Source organism: Manacus vitellinus, unplaced genomic scaffold (genome assembly GCF_001715985.3).
Source record: "Manacus vitellinus isolate BGI_N305 unplaced genomic scaffold, ASM171598v3 scaffold_40_pilon, whole genome shotgun sequence".
Taxonomy (NCBI): Eukaryota; Metazoa; Chordata; class Aves; order Passeriformes; family Pipridae; genus Manacus; species Manacus vitellinus.
Window position 1 is genome coordinate 4,793,187 of NW_021940541.1, and position 13,155 is coordinate 4,806,341.

The following is a 13,155-nucleotide window of genomic DNA, read 5'->3' on the forward strand; positions in this document are numbered from 1 at the left end:
GTAGTCTGGGAAATACCAAGGAGCATGTTCTGATCACTTCCAAATTGGTATCAGCAGCCAGTTGCAAACTTTCAGGTCTCTCTAACCTAGTTTCCTCTTTTGTTTTTTAGTGAGACAGTGCTTAAAAAAATCAATAGCCTTCGTGGTTATTTTTAACCTTCTGTAGCTTCCCTCAACAGCCATACATTTTTATCATGCTCTTGAACGAGTTCTTTTATTATTTGGCTTGCTGGCAGCCTTGGCAGAACATCTCACTGTGATAAACTTGCACTTCAGGTCTCTGGTAACACTGATTTAAAAATTTAGAACGAGTATTTCTATATCAGCCTGATACCTTCTGTCATGGATTATAACTTGAAATGCCTAAAAGAGCTGAAGAATTTAGGCACCCAGACAGTGAATTTATTTGTCCACAGTCATATCATTTCAGTTCAGATTCTTTTTGCATCACAGTTTATGTTGTTCTTCCTGATTTAGCCACTGAGTTTTCTATGCAAATCCATATAAAATTAAGTAATCTTTACTGTAAGACTGATAGATCTCCACTATATTGAGAGTAAATTTCTTCTGAGCACACAAAGCCACAGTGACTTTTGTCATTCCATAAGGGAATTGAGATCGTTAGTCTGAAATGTAATTTCTGTCCCATCAGCAATTTTTTCTCTTTCCTTAGTGCTATTCTTGTAATGAAACCTACATTTGAGACATGCATTTAGTCTTTAGATCCCCTCTTTCCTTAAGTACAATGTTTTGAAGGCTCTTTCTTCACATTCAGGTCTGTTTGTCTCTCTGAAACTGTGGTTTTTAGCATTCCTGTATTTTTGTAGGCAGTTGTTGAAAATGCTAAATAGAGCCAGTCCCAGGATAAGTCTGATTCCTCTGCTGACTGAGCTCCACTATATTGCCCAGTTCAGGGGTGGTTTGGCACCATCTTTTCTTGTAAAGATGCTACTTTCTGTCCCATTTTCCTGATTTTTACAGAAAGTTTGAGAACTTTCGTAATTGTCCAGCTCAATTTCAATCTATTTTCCTAAATAGCTTCCTTTTGTTGTTTGTTTTTTTGTCATTTTTTTCCTTGGGAGGGGGTTGTTAGCAACCCTTACTGAAACTTTGACTTATTTTTACTTTTTTCACTGCACAGATTTATGGTTAATACTGATTCTAATCTGGTTTGCATGAAGCCAAAAGAAGCTGGATAAAACAGGAATAACATTGGACCTGGGAAGAAGCTTCTAGAGCAGAAAACCCCAATTCTAGCTCTGTGTTTCCCTGCAGATCTAAAAGATTGCACTGCTTGTGGAGGAAGAACTCCTGGGAGGGTGCCAGTATCCCTCTAGGAAGAATGCCAAGTTTCAGGGCTCTTTTCTGTTACTGGGTCCAGGACATTCATTTGGCCCCTTAGAGTTGGGGGAAGCACTGTGTTGTCCTTGGAATTAGGGAGGGGAAGAGGGAATGAATTTGCCTACCACACGTGCAGGTGATGCCCTGGATCTGTAGCTTGCATGACTTGTCATTGTTATTTTTTATTGTTGTTATGAGCTTGGTACATTTATGAAAAATAAAGCAGAGAAAACCACGACCAAAAATCAAAAAGAAGAAAGGCCCAAATCCCATATCCATTCCTCACCCTTCTGTTCCCCAAGAAAAAGGGCAAATACTCAGTTTTCCTTGACAATGAATTGCAAATATGAGCAAACTCTTTATACTGTCAAAGGGAAAATGATAGATTTTTTTTGTGTGATAATTTTTTTTCTGTGATGTCTTTGCACTGAAGACAGTTTTACAGTGCCTGATGACCCCTGAAAGCTGTGTTTTCCTGAGAAGGCCACGATGTCCTTGTGTGACATCACAGACCTTCACTTGCAGAAAGTCTCTGAGCCACCAGGTGAAACCCATTCCAGTTTAGCACCTGAATATCTTCCCACATTTGTAAAAGGAAGCAGGTGTTAACACTCTGGTTTTATTACCACTTTTTAAAGCTGTGCATGTGCTTTTACTCCAGCAAGTAGCTTTGGGTTGAACCCAACTCTCCATTTATTTTTCTGCCTTTTTTCTCCCTTTGATTTAATTCTCAGTGATGTGTTCATCTCTTAGTTTTATTAATTCTGTTTAAACTTATTCCCTGTTGTTGTGCTGATTCTTTCTGGCAGCTGTAATTAGTTTGCAGCAAAGTAAAAATGTTGTGGATTTCGGATATATTATAAAGCTTTTAAAAGGCTCAAGTTTATGTAAATCAGTTGGAAATTAAAATTAGAAAAACATGACTTTGTGAAAGGAATTTTAATTGTGCTTATGTGACATATTGAGTTATTTTACATGCAACATCAGCTTTTGGCTGTATTTCTTTCATGGTTTATTGAATAATTTTTAATTGTATTCAGAATAATCTTGCAGTGAGTTTGTTCATTTAGAAACTGAATCTTATGTTTTCTTCTTTTTTAAATAAGTGTATAGACTAAGTATATTCCTGAGTTATGATTTAAGTGCTGTGGATTTGGGGGTGGGAGAGGAGAGTAAGGGAAGATAACAACAGAGATCAGTGGATATAAAATATTTATTATACTCTCCAGCTCTATGTGTGATTTAAATTCTTCCTTAAAAAGAAAATTAATAAACCCACACCAATAAATTGTTGGGGGTTTTGGTGTTTCTTAATTGACATCTAAGGAAGATTCAGTGTCCTCTGAATTTTTTTGAGGATTTGATTAAGAAAACTGTTTAATAATATTTAATAATATATAACAAGACTTGCAATGTTTTTTTTTCCCCCTTAAGATTGTGATCCAAATTCAAGTGCAGTTGGAATTTTCTCCAAGCCAGCAGTACAGCTGTAACAGGATATACTCCCCAGCAAGGGGAAGTTATGCTTAGGTGCACTTAAAAAGTCCCCCCTCACCCTCAAAGCCAAGGGATTGGACAGCAGGGCCTGGAGAATTGATAAAACTATCTGGAAAGTGTTGTGGGCACAGTTTTCTCACCATAGGGTTTAACTTGCACTATAAAGCTAAAGTTACAGATCAAGAACTATTGGGGGTCTTCTGACATGAAAATTAGTAACACATGGTTTCTTTTTTCTGAAACCTGCACTTTGTAAAAGCATCGACTGTAGGGACTGATGCACTCAGAGTGTAGGAATTTGTAACTCTCTGCTCTTTTATTACAGGAAAATGGCTCAAAAATTGAAATTTTTAATTACCTTTATAGGTAGTGCACAGTCTCCTGCCTGCACCAGCACTGTATGAAATTCAGTGTTATTCCATAAGGTCTATGTCCTAAGGTTTATTGTTCATCCAGAGATCTGCTGCTGTGTTTGAGGGGGAAAGGTTTGAAAAGTGACTTCTGCCAAGTCCTGACTCTTTTAGCCTCCCCAGATGCACTTGGTTAGGGACACAGCCCTAGAGGTTAAGGTTGTCTGCAGTTCGAGCTGCAGTGGGCCAGTTAACGTTTGCAGATCAACATCAGTGTCTACCAGAGGCTTGTTTTTATTTCTAAAATCTGCTTTGTAGCACTTTCTGAAGAAAAGAGAAAGTTTCACTTCCTTAGGCTGTATGTGGAACTCTGTTCTAAGTCAGCAACTGACACTATTGGTACTTTTTATTATTGCCTGCCTTCCTCTCTGCCCCTTCCCTGGGTAAAATGGGATAACTGACAAGCAATCACCCCTTTTTTTTTTTGTTTTGTATTCCCCTTTAATTAATTAATCCCAGAACTTAATAGAATTCTTAACAACAGGCAGGTTTTTGTAGGTGTCTCTATATATTCTCTTTATCAAATTTTTAATTAAACATTCCTGTTTACTATTACTTTGCAGTTTGTGAACTGCTGACTTATTAAATCACCCAGCTGATACCAGAGGGGGAATTAAACTGTGTAACACATACTTGTTATTTAACAAGGGAATGTTTTGGAGTTAAATACATACTAGAACTTTGTAACATGTTTAATGTGGAATCTATTAATAAGGAAGTATTTGTATCAAATAAGTAAATGGTAGTGAATAAATGTTATATTTTATTACTCTTAAAACCTTGGACAAGCCCCAGATCATTAAAATATTACCTTTTTGATTATCTACAGCACATAATTTTCTACTGAGTAAAAAATCTAGGTTTGAAATGCACTTTCAGGAGGTTGATTTTTTTTCTTTTTTTAAAATCTTTTCCCTTCCTCTTCTCTAGGCTTAAAATGGGCTTGCTTTTGATTTTGAATGTAAAGTGACTTAATTTATTTTAAGAATTAGGAGGGCCCTGGCCCTCATAACAGTGGTGGGGCAGGTGCCAATGGAATCAATGGGAAAAGACTCTGTTGCAGGGAGTCAGAGAGAAGGGTAATGTGTAATTTAAAATAAAGGACACCAGAAACAGACCTGTATTACAAGGTGATAATTCTCTCACATCACATATTTAAAAACCATCTTCTATTTCATAGGGAAGGAAGTGCTTTGGATAGTTAATCCTTATATCTATTTGTACTTCTAAACAGAATGTGAGAGTTTGTTTATGGAAATTTAATTTAAAATCTGATGGTGCTTTTCAAAGATACGGTTTTTAAAGAGTGTATTTGACTATTAATGTATCTTATAGTAGTGCTAATAGTTTTCTTTGTTCTTCTGCTTTGCATATTTGAACTGTCTTCTTGGGCACATATTCCTGATGAATCCACCTCGCTGCAGTTCACACGATTCCTGTGTGATTCTCCTCTGGAGGTAGGTATTTGTTCTGAAATTAGTGTGTTTTTTCTCCTGCACTCTCTGTAGTCAGCCAACCATTCTGGCATAGGTGGGTGGCACAGAATTTCTATCATCACCAACTGGTAAGGAAGATACTACTGTGCTGCTGGGTAATAAGCTACCACTGAATTTCACAGCACTGCATTGGAAGGCAGAAGCAGAAAGCGCTGTGTCTTTGCTGGGTTTTGATTTATTTCTATGAAAAGAAAAGTATGTATAACTTGCCAAACTTGTATTTGACTCCAGCCTGAGGTAAAAGTTGAGGAGAGATGCTGTTCTTTGATTTCAAGTAAGCAAACTGCTGTGGGTTTCTTGCACTGTCTTTCTTGTTAGTGTTGAAGAGCGAAGGGCCTCGTGACTGTAATGAAATTGTCAGGTTATAGTAATTACACTGGTAATTTGATCTGTGGCACTTTGAATGAATCCATGTGTGCAGAGTTTGTTGCTTTGCTCTGCTCAGTCCACTGGCCTTTACATTCCTGAAAGCTGAAGAGTAATAGAGCTCATTAGACTTTATAGGAAAAGGGCTTTTATCACCTCGTCAACTCAGGCAGCAGACTGCCATTATATTCTTAATTTTGTGTGGCTATGTAGATGTTGATGCACACTGCCCTGCCAGGTTTGTACTGATATTGTTTCTTACAGACACTTTTTATTGACATTTCGAAGCTTGAATTAAATTTTGTGTGGCACCACTGCAGATGTCTTCAATTAGATGAAGTTAAATAAAAGGGGTTATATATCAGAGGCCACGGGATTCTTGAAATTCTTTATTCTCAAACAGTTGCCACAAGCAAATCTAGCAGTGTGTAAGTCTGTTTACTCTTTTGAGAAAAAATAATTTAAAATAGAATTTAAACCTTACATGTTTTCGATTTGTCGGGTTTTGAATTTTTAATGTTATTATTAGCTGCAAATAGTATGAACACCCAAACTCTTCCTGTCTTTTTTGTTTTCTCAATTTATTATTCAGTTTGGTTTCTGTTTTGGCTAGGGGCTCTGGCATAAAAAATGAATGCTTTCAAAAAAATGATACAGTGCATAGTAGCAGAAAACTAGGCAGTTTTCTAGCAGTAAATAGGGTCTTGTAAAGAGAAGTTTGAATGTTATTTTATTCATGCTTTTGTTTTAGAGGCTACTTTTAAACATTTGCCATTTTACCACTTCACATATGCAAATACAGTCTGGTTGGGAGAGGAACGGTGGTCATGGTTCAGCACAGAATGGCCTGCAGGACTCACCCAAAACCCTTACCCTGGTACCCTGTTGTTGTCAGGGGGAGAAGGGCACAAGGAAAATCTGGGCTGCTCGAAGTGATTCCTAGTTTTTAGTGCTCAGAGAATTAGGGGGATGCTCTGGGCCAGTGTCATCATCACTAATAATCATCTCAGTGCTTGGTCTCCTCAAATTCTTCCATGTCATCTTGAGACAGCAGTTGGAATGAGCCTCAGCCCTTGGATGTGCTGTGGCATTCTGCAGGCAGAGGATGATTTTGTTTTGTTTTCAAATTACTCTCTAATTGCTCTTTAATCTTTTTTTTCATCTTGACTGATGTTAAGCATTAAATTGTCGATTTCATAATGCTCCTGTCAAAATAATCTTTTTGAAAGAGCTGGTAATTTATACCCATTGTTTTGGGTGTGTCTACAGCAATATTTTTTCCTACATGTATTTATGCTCTGTGGATTTATGAACTTTTGGTAAATCAGTATTATGGGATCTTTCTGAAGCTGTTTACCCTCGGTTCTTTTTTAACTGTCCCAGATACTTTTCAAGAATGATCTTGTTTTGCTGCAACATCCTTCAGTCTTGAGTGATTCACCTACGAGTCTGGAGAACTGTGGATCCAGCACAATGGAAAGGGATCTGTTTTCTGTTGTGCAAATGATCATTTGTTCTCACTTTGTTTCCTGTTATACATATGAAGAGGCTTTTGAATTCTAAAGAGCTGAAAGATGTTTGTGAATCTCAGTCTTTGCTCTTCAAAAGCACATCAGCTTCTGCTTTGCATTATTTTGTTTATTGATTTGATACTTAATTCTCACTGATCTAATAATAAATGACACCGTTACAGGTCTGTAAATCCCAGGATCACCTTCTGTAGGATGTCATATTTTACTTATATTTGATACATGGCTCGGGACTAAATCAAAACACATTTCATGTAGAGATTTTGGCAAGTTGCTTTTTTTTCCATCATCTCCACGATGTTTGTAGAGTGATGCTCAAAGTCTCTTGCAACTGAAGTCCTTTGTGCCCTCACAGCTTCACTAATCCTTTTAGGATTTTAAGCTTACTGTGAGTGTAGCTCAAATTCCAGACTTTTCCAGTCAGGTACAGAAGTTACCTCTGTAAGGAATGTCATATTTCGATGCTGTGACTTGATTTACTTTGTTTTGATCTGAAATCACAGAGCTGTTCAGGTTGGAAGGGACTTGTTGAGATCACCTAGTCCAGCCCCCTGCTCGAGCAGACAAGAGCAGGAGGTTGTCCAGGACTGTGGGTTTTGAACATCTCCAAGGATGGAGACTCCACCAGTGCCATTATTTGCCCATCTTCTGAGTTAAAACCTCTGTCCTTCTGTTCAGATGGGATTTCCTGTGTTCCTCATTGCCCAGGATGCTTTTGGCCTTTTTTTCCTGAGAGAGGGTGCATTGCTGGCTTTCCTTAACACAGACCTGCAGTGCTGCCTCTCTGCTGCCTCAGCCTGTGTTTGTCAGCTGCTTTCACAGCATCTCCATAATCCCTAATGAAAGGAGGGCAGGGTACTGAAAAGGGAATAATACCTTGCTAGCCAAGGGATAGAAATCTGCCATATGGTGGGTTGTGTGTGTGTACCATTGGGAAAGGAACTGCTGGAATTAATCACTTTGCTTATTCGGCAAATAATTTCCACTGGAGTGTGGGAGTCAAGAGTTTCCTGCCTTTTTTTTTATTTTTTTCTCTGAGTAAGGGATAGCATGGACTTCATAACCTCCTCCTCCCTCCATCCACAGGGAGGGTAAAATGGAAAAGTTCAAAATATGAAATTTCGTGAAACCTTCCAGAGAAAAATAATCATGGAGTGTATGGGCAGGCCCTATTTTTGGTAATTATAAGTAAAACACCTCTTAAAATTAAAGAATGACCAATGTGCCTTGAAGATAATTGAGCACTCTCACCATCATTGAAGTTCAATTATAAGCAGTTATTACATTGAGATGTACTAATTGGGCAATATATAATACCAGTTCTATTAAATATTTAAATTTTAATAATGTGTTTTAAAATATGAGCAGTCAAATGTGTTCATGGAATCATTAGCTAGCAGAATATGAAAACAAGTAAAATTAACGTGTAATGGAATATATTGTATTTTTCTCTGCATTACAGTCTAAACACTGGAGAGAAAATTATGAGGGTTTGTCGTGGATTTAGTTTTTTTTTTTCTTTTTTTCCTCAATATAATCAGATTGTAATAATTCATTGTATTGAAATATGAGTATAAACTGTTAATTTTAAATAAATGGGTCCCTCTGGATTGTTTCCAGGCTAAGGCATAATTTTAGTTAGATAAGGTAAGCCCCTTCTGCTGGGTGTTGCTCACCTGATGTCAGTGGTATATGTTACATCACCCTTGACAAACATGGTCCCAGTGGAGCTGTCAGTAGTAGGGAATGGTTATAACCTGCTTCAGGAAAACGTTTCATATTCTAGACCTGTTTCAGGTCAAATTGCCTGGATGGTACTTAGGAAATCAAGCTAAAGGAGCCATTGAGAAATGGGAGAAAACGTAATCCTGACAAGCATTACAAAGGATTACATTGTATGAGAACTTTTGAAGGAGGAGGAAAGTCTTACTCTTTTTAAAACGTTATTTGCTTAATGTAATGGGGATCCCAGAACATTCTGCCTGAGATCAGTGCTGGGCTCATTATGTTTGTTACAGAGCATAGACCCTTTTATGTTCATGACATTTTACTGTAATTGCATTAGTGAAATAACTGTAGGTTGTACTTGACCAGAAGTTTTTAACTTCAGTTTGCAGAGTTCCAGTTCCATGTGATGCTCTTTGGAGGTTTGGGGTCACACACAGGCACAACATTTGTTTAACTTCAGAAGACTTTGCTTTGGGTGAAAATCTTTTCCATGCTGGCTAAGAGACTATCTGTTGTAACATCCATTAAATCCTATATGATGAATTTTTGGCAAAGAAAGAAAATCTGTTTTAACTGAAACTTCTTTAGGCAAGTCTGTGTTTTATTACCAATCCCATTTCCCCATGGCTTTGAGGAGATGTTTCATTTTCTGTCACTGGCTGCACCCTGATAGCTGAGAAAAGAACCTGACCTGTGCTGGGAAATCCTTAGACAACATTTCTTACTTGACTGTGTCCCTGCTTAAAAGTTGGACCACTGACCACGTGATTTCATTTGGCTCTGCTGAAAAGTTGAGGATACAGAATGAAACCTTAATTGTTGGATAAGTAGGCTTTACCTGAACAGGGGGAAACCCAGTGTAATGTGCTATATCTGACTTTAATATCCTCCTGTACTGCAGATGGAGCTCTCAAATGTTTAACCATTTCGCTTTTAGAGTATTCCTAGCTCCACATCTAGTTTTGTGCTATATAACTATATAAAAATGCAAACATTTTGTTATGTGGCCTTTGTTTTGGGACTTACTGGTTGGGTGAGTCACTTGGAATGATTTTTTGCTCACGTGGTTGATTTCTTTTGACACATGTGCTACCAATTAGAGTAATTTCTCCTGCCCATCATCTCTTCAGCCTGTGCTACTGTATCAAAATACTTGATTAAACCCACCTTCTGTTGTTGTAATGCAAAACAGTTGGTAATAGCAGGCAATATTGTCGGATTTATTGAGTGAGAAGCAGCTTTCTGAAGACCTGGCAATGCAGTGGAAAACATGACTAGATGGATAATTAAGTTGAGCACAGTGGAATTCGGGATTAAAGTAAACTTGACGTGGGAGAAAATGGAATGCCAAAGTTGGTTGTGTAATACAGTTTAAATTAGGAGATCATTTTCTTCTTAACTCGAAGCATGAGTTTCTGGCTCGGGGTGCTTTACCCCATCCAGAGGCAAAGTTCACATCCAGAACCACAGCACACAACAATAGCCAGTTCCTTGGTGTTTTTGCAGCAGATACTCTGATGTGGGCTGACAAAGAAGTAGTTCCACACATTTTTGTTGCAACACAGTTTCAGGTTCTTAGATAAAAAGTATTTCATCAGTTATAGAGAGAGTAAACCGTGTTACATAAAGAATTAACTGTTCACTTCTTTTTATGAAATACTCCCCTGAAGTAAATTTAATGGCCACTGTGAGAAGCTCTGTGGCCAAAGAGCTGCCAGTGCCTGGGGGCATAGAGGAGAGAAGGAGAATGGTCCTTGGGAAGGGCTGGCACAGGGACATGGCATTCACCTTTCTGCCCTTGGGCTTTGCCTCTTGTTGGACAGTAGGCTGGTCACATTAAAGGGTGTCTGCAGAATTTGCTTGCATGTCATAATGCATTAATAACTTGATGAATCTCCTGGTTTGATCATGTCAGTCCCATAAATGCTCAATGGCTGTTTCATATTTGTGTTTGGGATGTGTGATATGTGGGGTTTACCCATTACAAATACAGCAAAGTCACAAATGATCCAGTGAAATAACATTGTTTTCCCTGCTTTTCAAATTCTTTCTTTTCCTAAACACGGAAGGCCAGAGAAAATTTTCACAGCACTGAGTTGTGTGTTAAAATTCTTTCTAAAATCGCTTTCATGCTGGAATTGTGTCAGACAGTGACATCCCTCTCCTGTTTTTGCTTAGGCAGAGCATGCCCCAAATGGGCCGGAATGTGGCTATGGATCTTTCCACCAGCAGTACTGGCTGGATGGGAAGATAATTGCTGTTGGTGTAATTGATATCCTGCCCTACTGTGTGTCCTCTGTCTACCTGTACTACGACCCAGACTTTTCTTTCTTATCCTTGGGAGTCTACTCTGCATTACGGTAAGAGGACATTTTCATTATCTGGTTGGATGGAATAGTAAGAATTGATACTTGTCTCTAAACTTGTGCTTTTATTTTCAGTCTGAACATATACTGGTAACACTATACCTAACAAAGTATTTCTGGTTGATTGTTTTTGTTTGTTTGTTGGGGTTTTTTTTTTTAAATTCTCTGTGGTTGGTCACATTCCAAATAAATTTTTAATTGTCATCATGACTAGGGATGTATCTTTCTTGTTAGCTGAATACTTTTACAGATTAAGGAAACACTCAGAAACGAAATACCTAGGTTTTATTGCCCCTGAAAATAATTTAGTATTGCTTGGTTTCAGCAGGAAAAGCCCCTTTTTTGTTTGAGTAGAAATAATTTTTCCTTTGACCTTTGTCTTAGCCCAGTCAGCAAATGAAATTAATCACTTTTATAGTTTTATGCACATTGAGATCATAAATAACAGAGTACCTAAAAAACATTGTCTTCTGAATTAGTAGTCTCCCGCTGTACTAGCACTAAGTATATTTTTCAGGTATGTTAATCTCATTATCTTTGCCTTTAGAAAGGCTGATGGAGAGAGTAATCCTATGAATTTTAAAGCCTTACATTAATTATCAACAGCCTTGCAAAACAGTAGGAATAGTGGGTAATGCTTTTCACTGTGAACTAGACTTGTATGTGAAATTGCAAGTTACTCTTTTTCTTTCATAAGCAATTTTATGATTCCATTATTATTATAAGGGGAAAAAAAAACCTTTAGTGAGTGGAAATACTTGTGCATCTCATTTTTTTTCCTTACCTTTTTGCTTCTCTATTTACATGAAGTGAGTTGGTCACAGACACGTGGTGTTCCCAGGGAGGTTCTGGTGAAGCAAACTGGGTTTGAACCTCATGGCAGACACATCTAATTTCAAGTTTGAGTTTGAGAAGCTGCAGCACAAGTTCTTTTTGCCTGTTGAGGTTTGCACTGAGCTCCTTCAGGTGCAAAAGAAGCACAGGAGTTGTGAGGTCCAGCTTTCTTCTTTCTCCAAGGCATCCTTTTGAGAGGCATCTCCTCTGTAGGTGGAGCTTCTCAGCTAGTTTTTAGTATTACCCAACAGGGTGGGTAAATGGCATGACTGGAACTACATAAAGCCCAAACACTATTTTTAGGAAACTTTGTATCACAGTTACTTCATAAACTTTTGCTTTTTATAACTAATAAACCGTGTGCAATTTAATCTCTCAAAAGTCTAATCTGAATTTGTTAGATTCTTAGGAAATCAAGAGAACCTAATCAAAATCTCTATTTTTTTCAATTCTCCCTTGGTGTGAATTTTGTGATTTCTGAATAATCTTTATATGAAGGAGAAACTGTAGAATCATGTCAGGAGGGACCTCTGGGTGTCATCTGCTGCAGTTCCAGCACAAATCAGGGCCAACTTCAAAGTCATTGGGAGCATTAATGAAGCTGCTGCTGTAGCTTCTCCAGTGGTCTGCAGCTAAAAGGGTCTGAAGTGCCATTTTTCTGAGGCTTTCAGTGGCACTGGTGATTTTATAGAATTAATCAGAATTAACAAATGTAGAAAAACATTGGAACTCCTATGACTTGGAATTGATCTGTTTTCTGTTAGATTTTTAGAAATATTTTATTACATACGTTAGATACTTGAAATCAGACTATTTTTTCCTTGCAAGCTGAACATATAACATAAAACACTAAGTCTTCCTAAGAGCTGTTTTTTTTAGTATTTGTACATATCACATTACTTTATGTAATAATAGACTGACATAATCCGTGCTTATGAATTCTCAAAATGATTTTAAATTTTCTCTATAATAAATTTAAAGCTGTGTCAGTGCACCATGGCTCAAGTTGTGAAAAAGCAGCTTATAAATTGTGTGGCATTTAAGGCAATAAAAACGAGTTCCCAACAGTCTTAGAGGGAGCCAACCTTGTTCTTCTTTCAAAGAGGGAGGAAAAAAAAAAGTTGAGTTAGGGAGGATTGAGGAAGTTGCAGGGGAATCTGATACCATCAAAGCTGTTGCCAATTTTACTCTGAGGAGGTTTAAACTGCCTTGCAGTGCTGTCACTTCCACTTCATGCCACTTGGAGAATTTTTGCTGCTGAGTCGTAGAAAGGATGGGATTTGAGGATCATTTGAAATATGTAGGCATGTGTTAAAGAATGAGGGGGGAAGAAGCTGCTTGGAAATACCAGTCTTACCAAAGGAAAAAAAAAAACAAACATCCAGAAATACTGAGTGACTCCTGTTCATATGATCTGAAAGTTAAACCTTCCCCCTGCTACTTAAGATCATGAACAGTAGACAATCATAGTATTCATAATCTCTCTTCTTTTGGAATTGGGCTGTGTAGCACTGAAATACTAAATCTGAATTTTGTATTGATGGGATGGATGTTTTTCTCACTACCTGACTCCTCTTGTGCCATTTTA

The 13,155-nt window shown here is 37.7% G+C and overlaps 1 protein-coding gene across 1 annotated transcript in view; it reads left to right on the forward strand.

Moving 5' to 3' along the window:
• ATE1 (arginyltransferase 1) overlaps positions 1-13,155 on the forward strand; it is a 72,255-nt gene that overhangs the window by 11,845 nt on the left and 47,255 nt on the right. Inside the window, 2 exon segments of the mRNA XM_029962017.1 lie at positions 4,673-4,705; positions 10,546-10,727. Coding sequence (XP_029817877.1) covers positions 4,673-4,705; positions 10,546-10,727 — 215 coding nt within the window.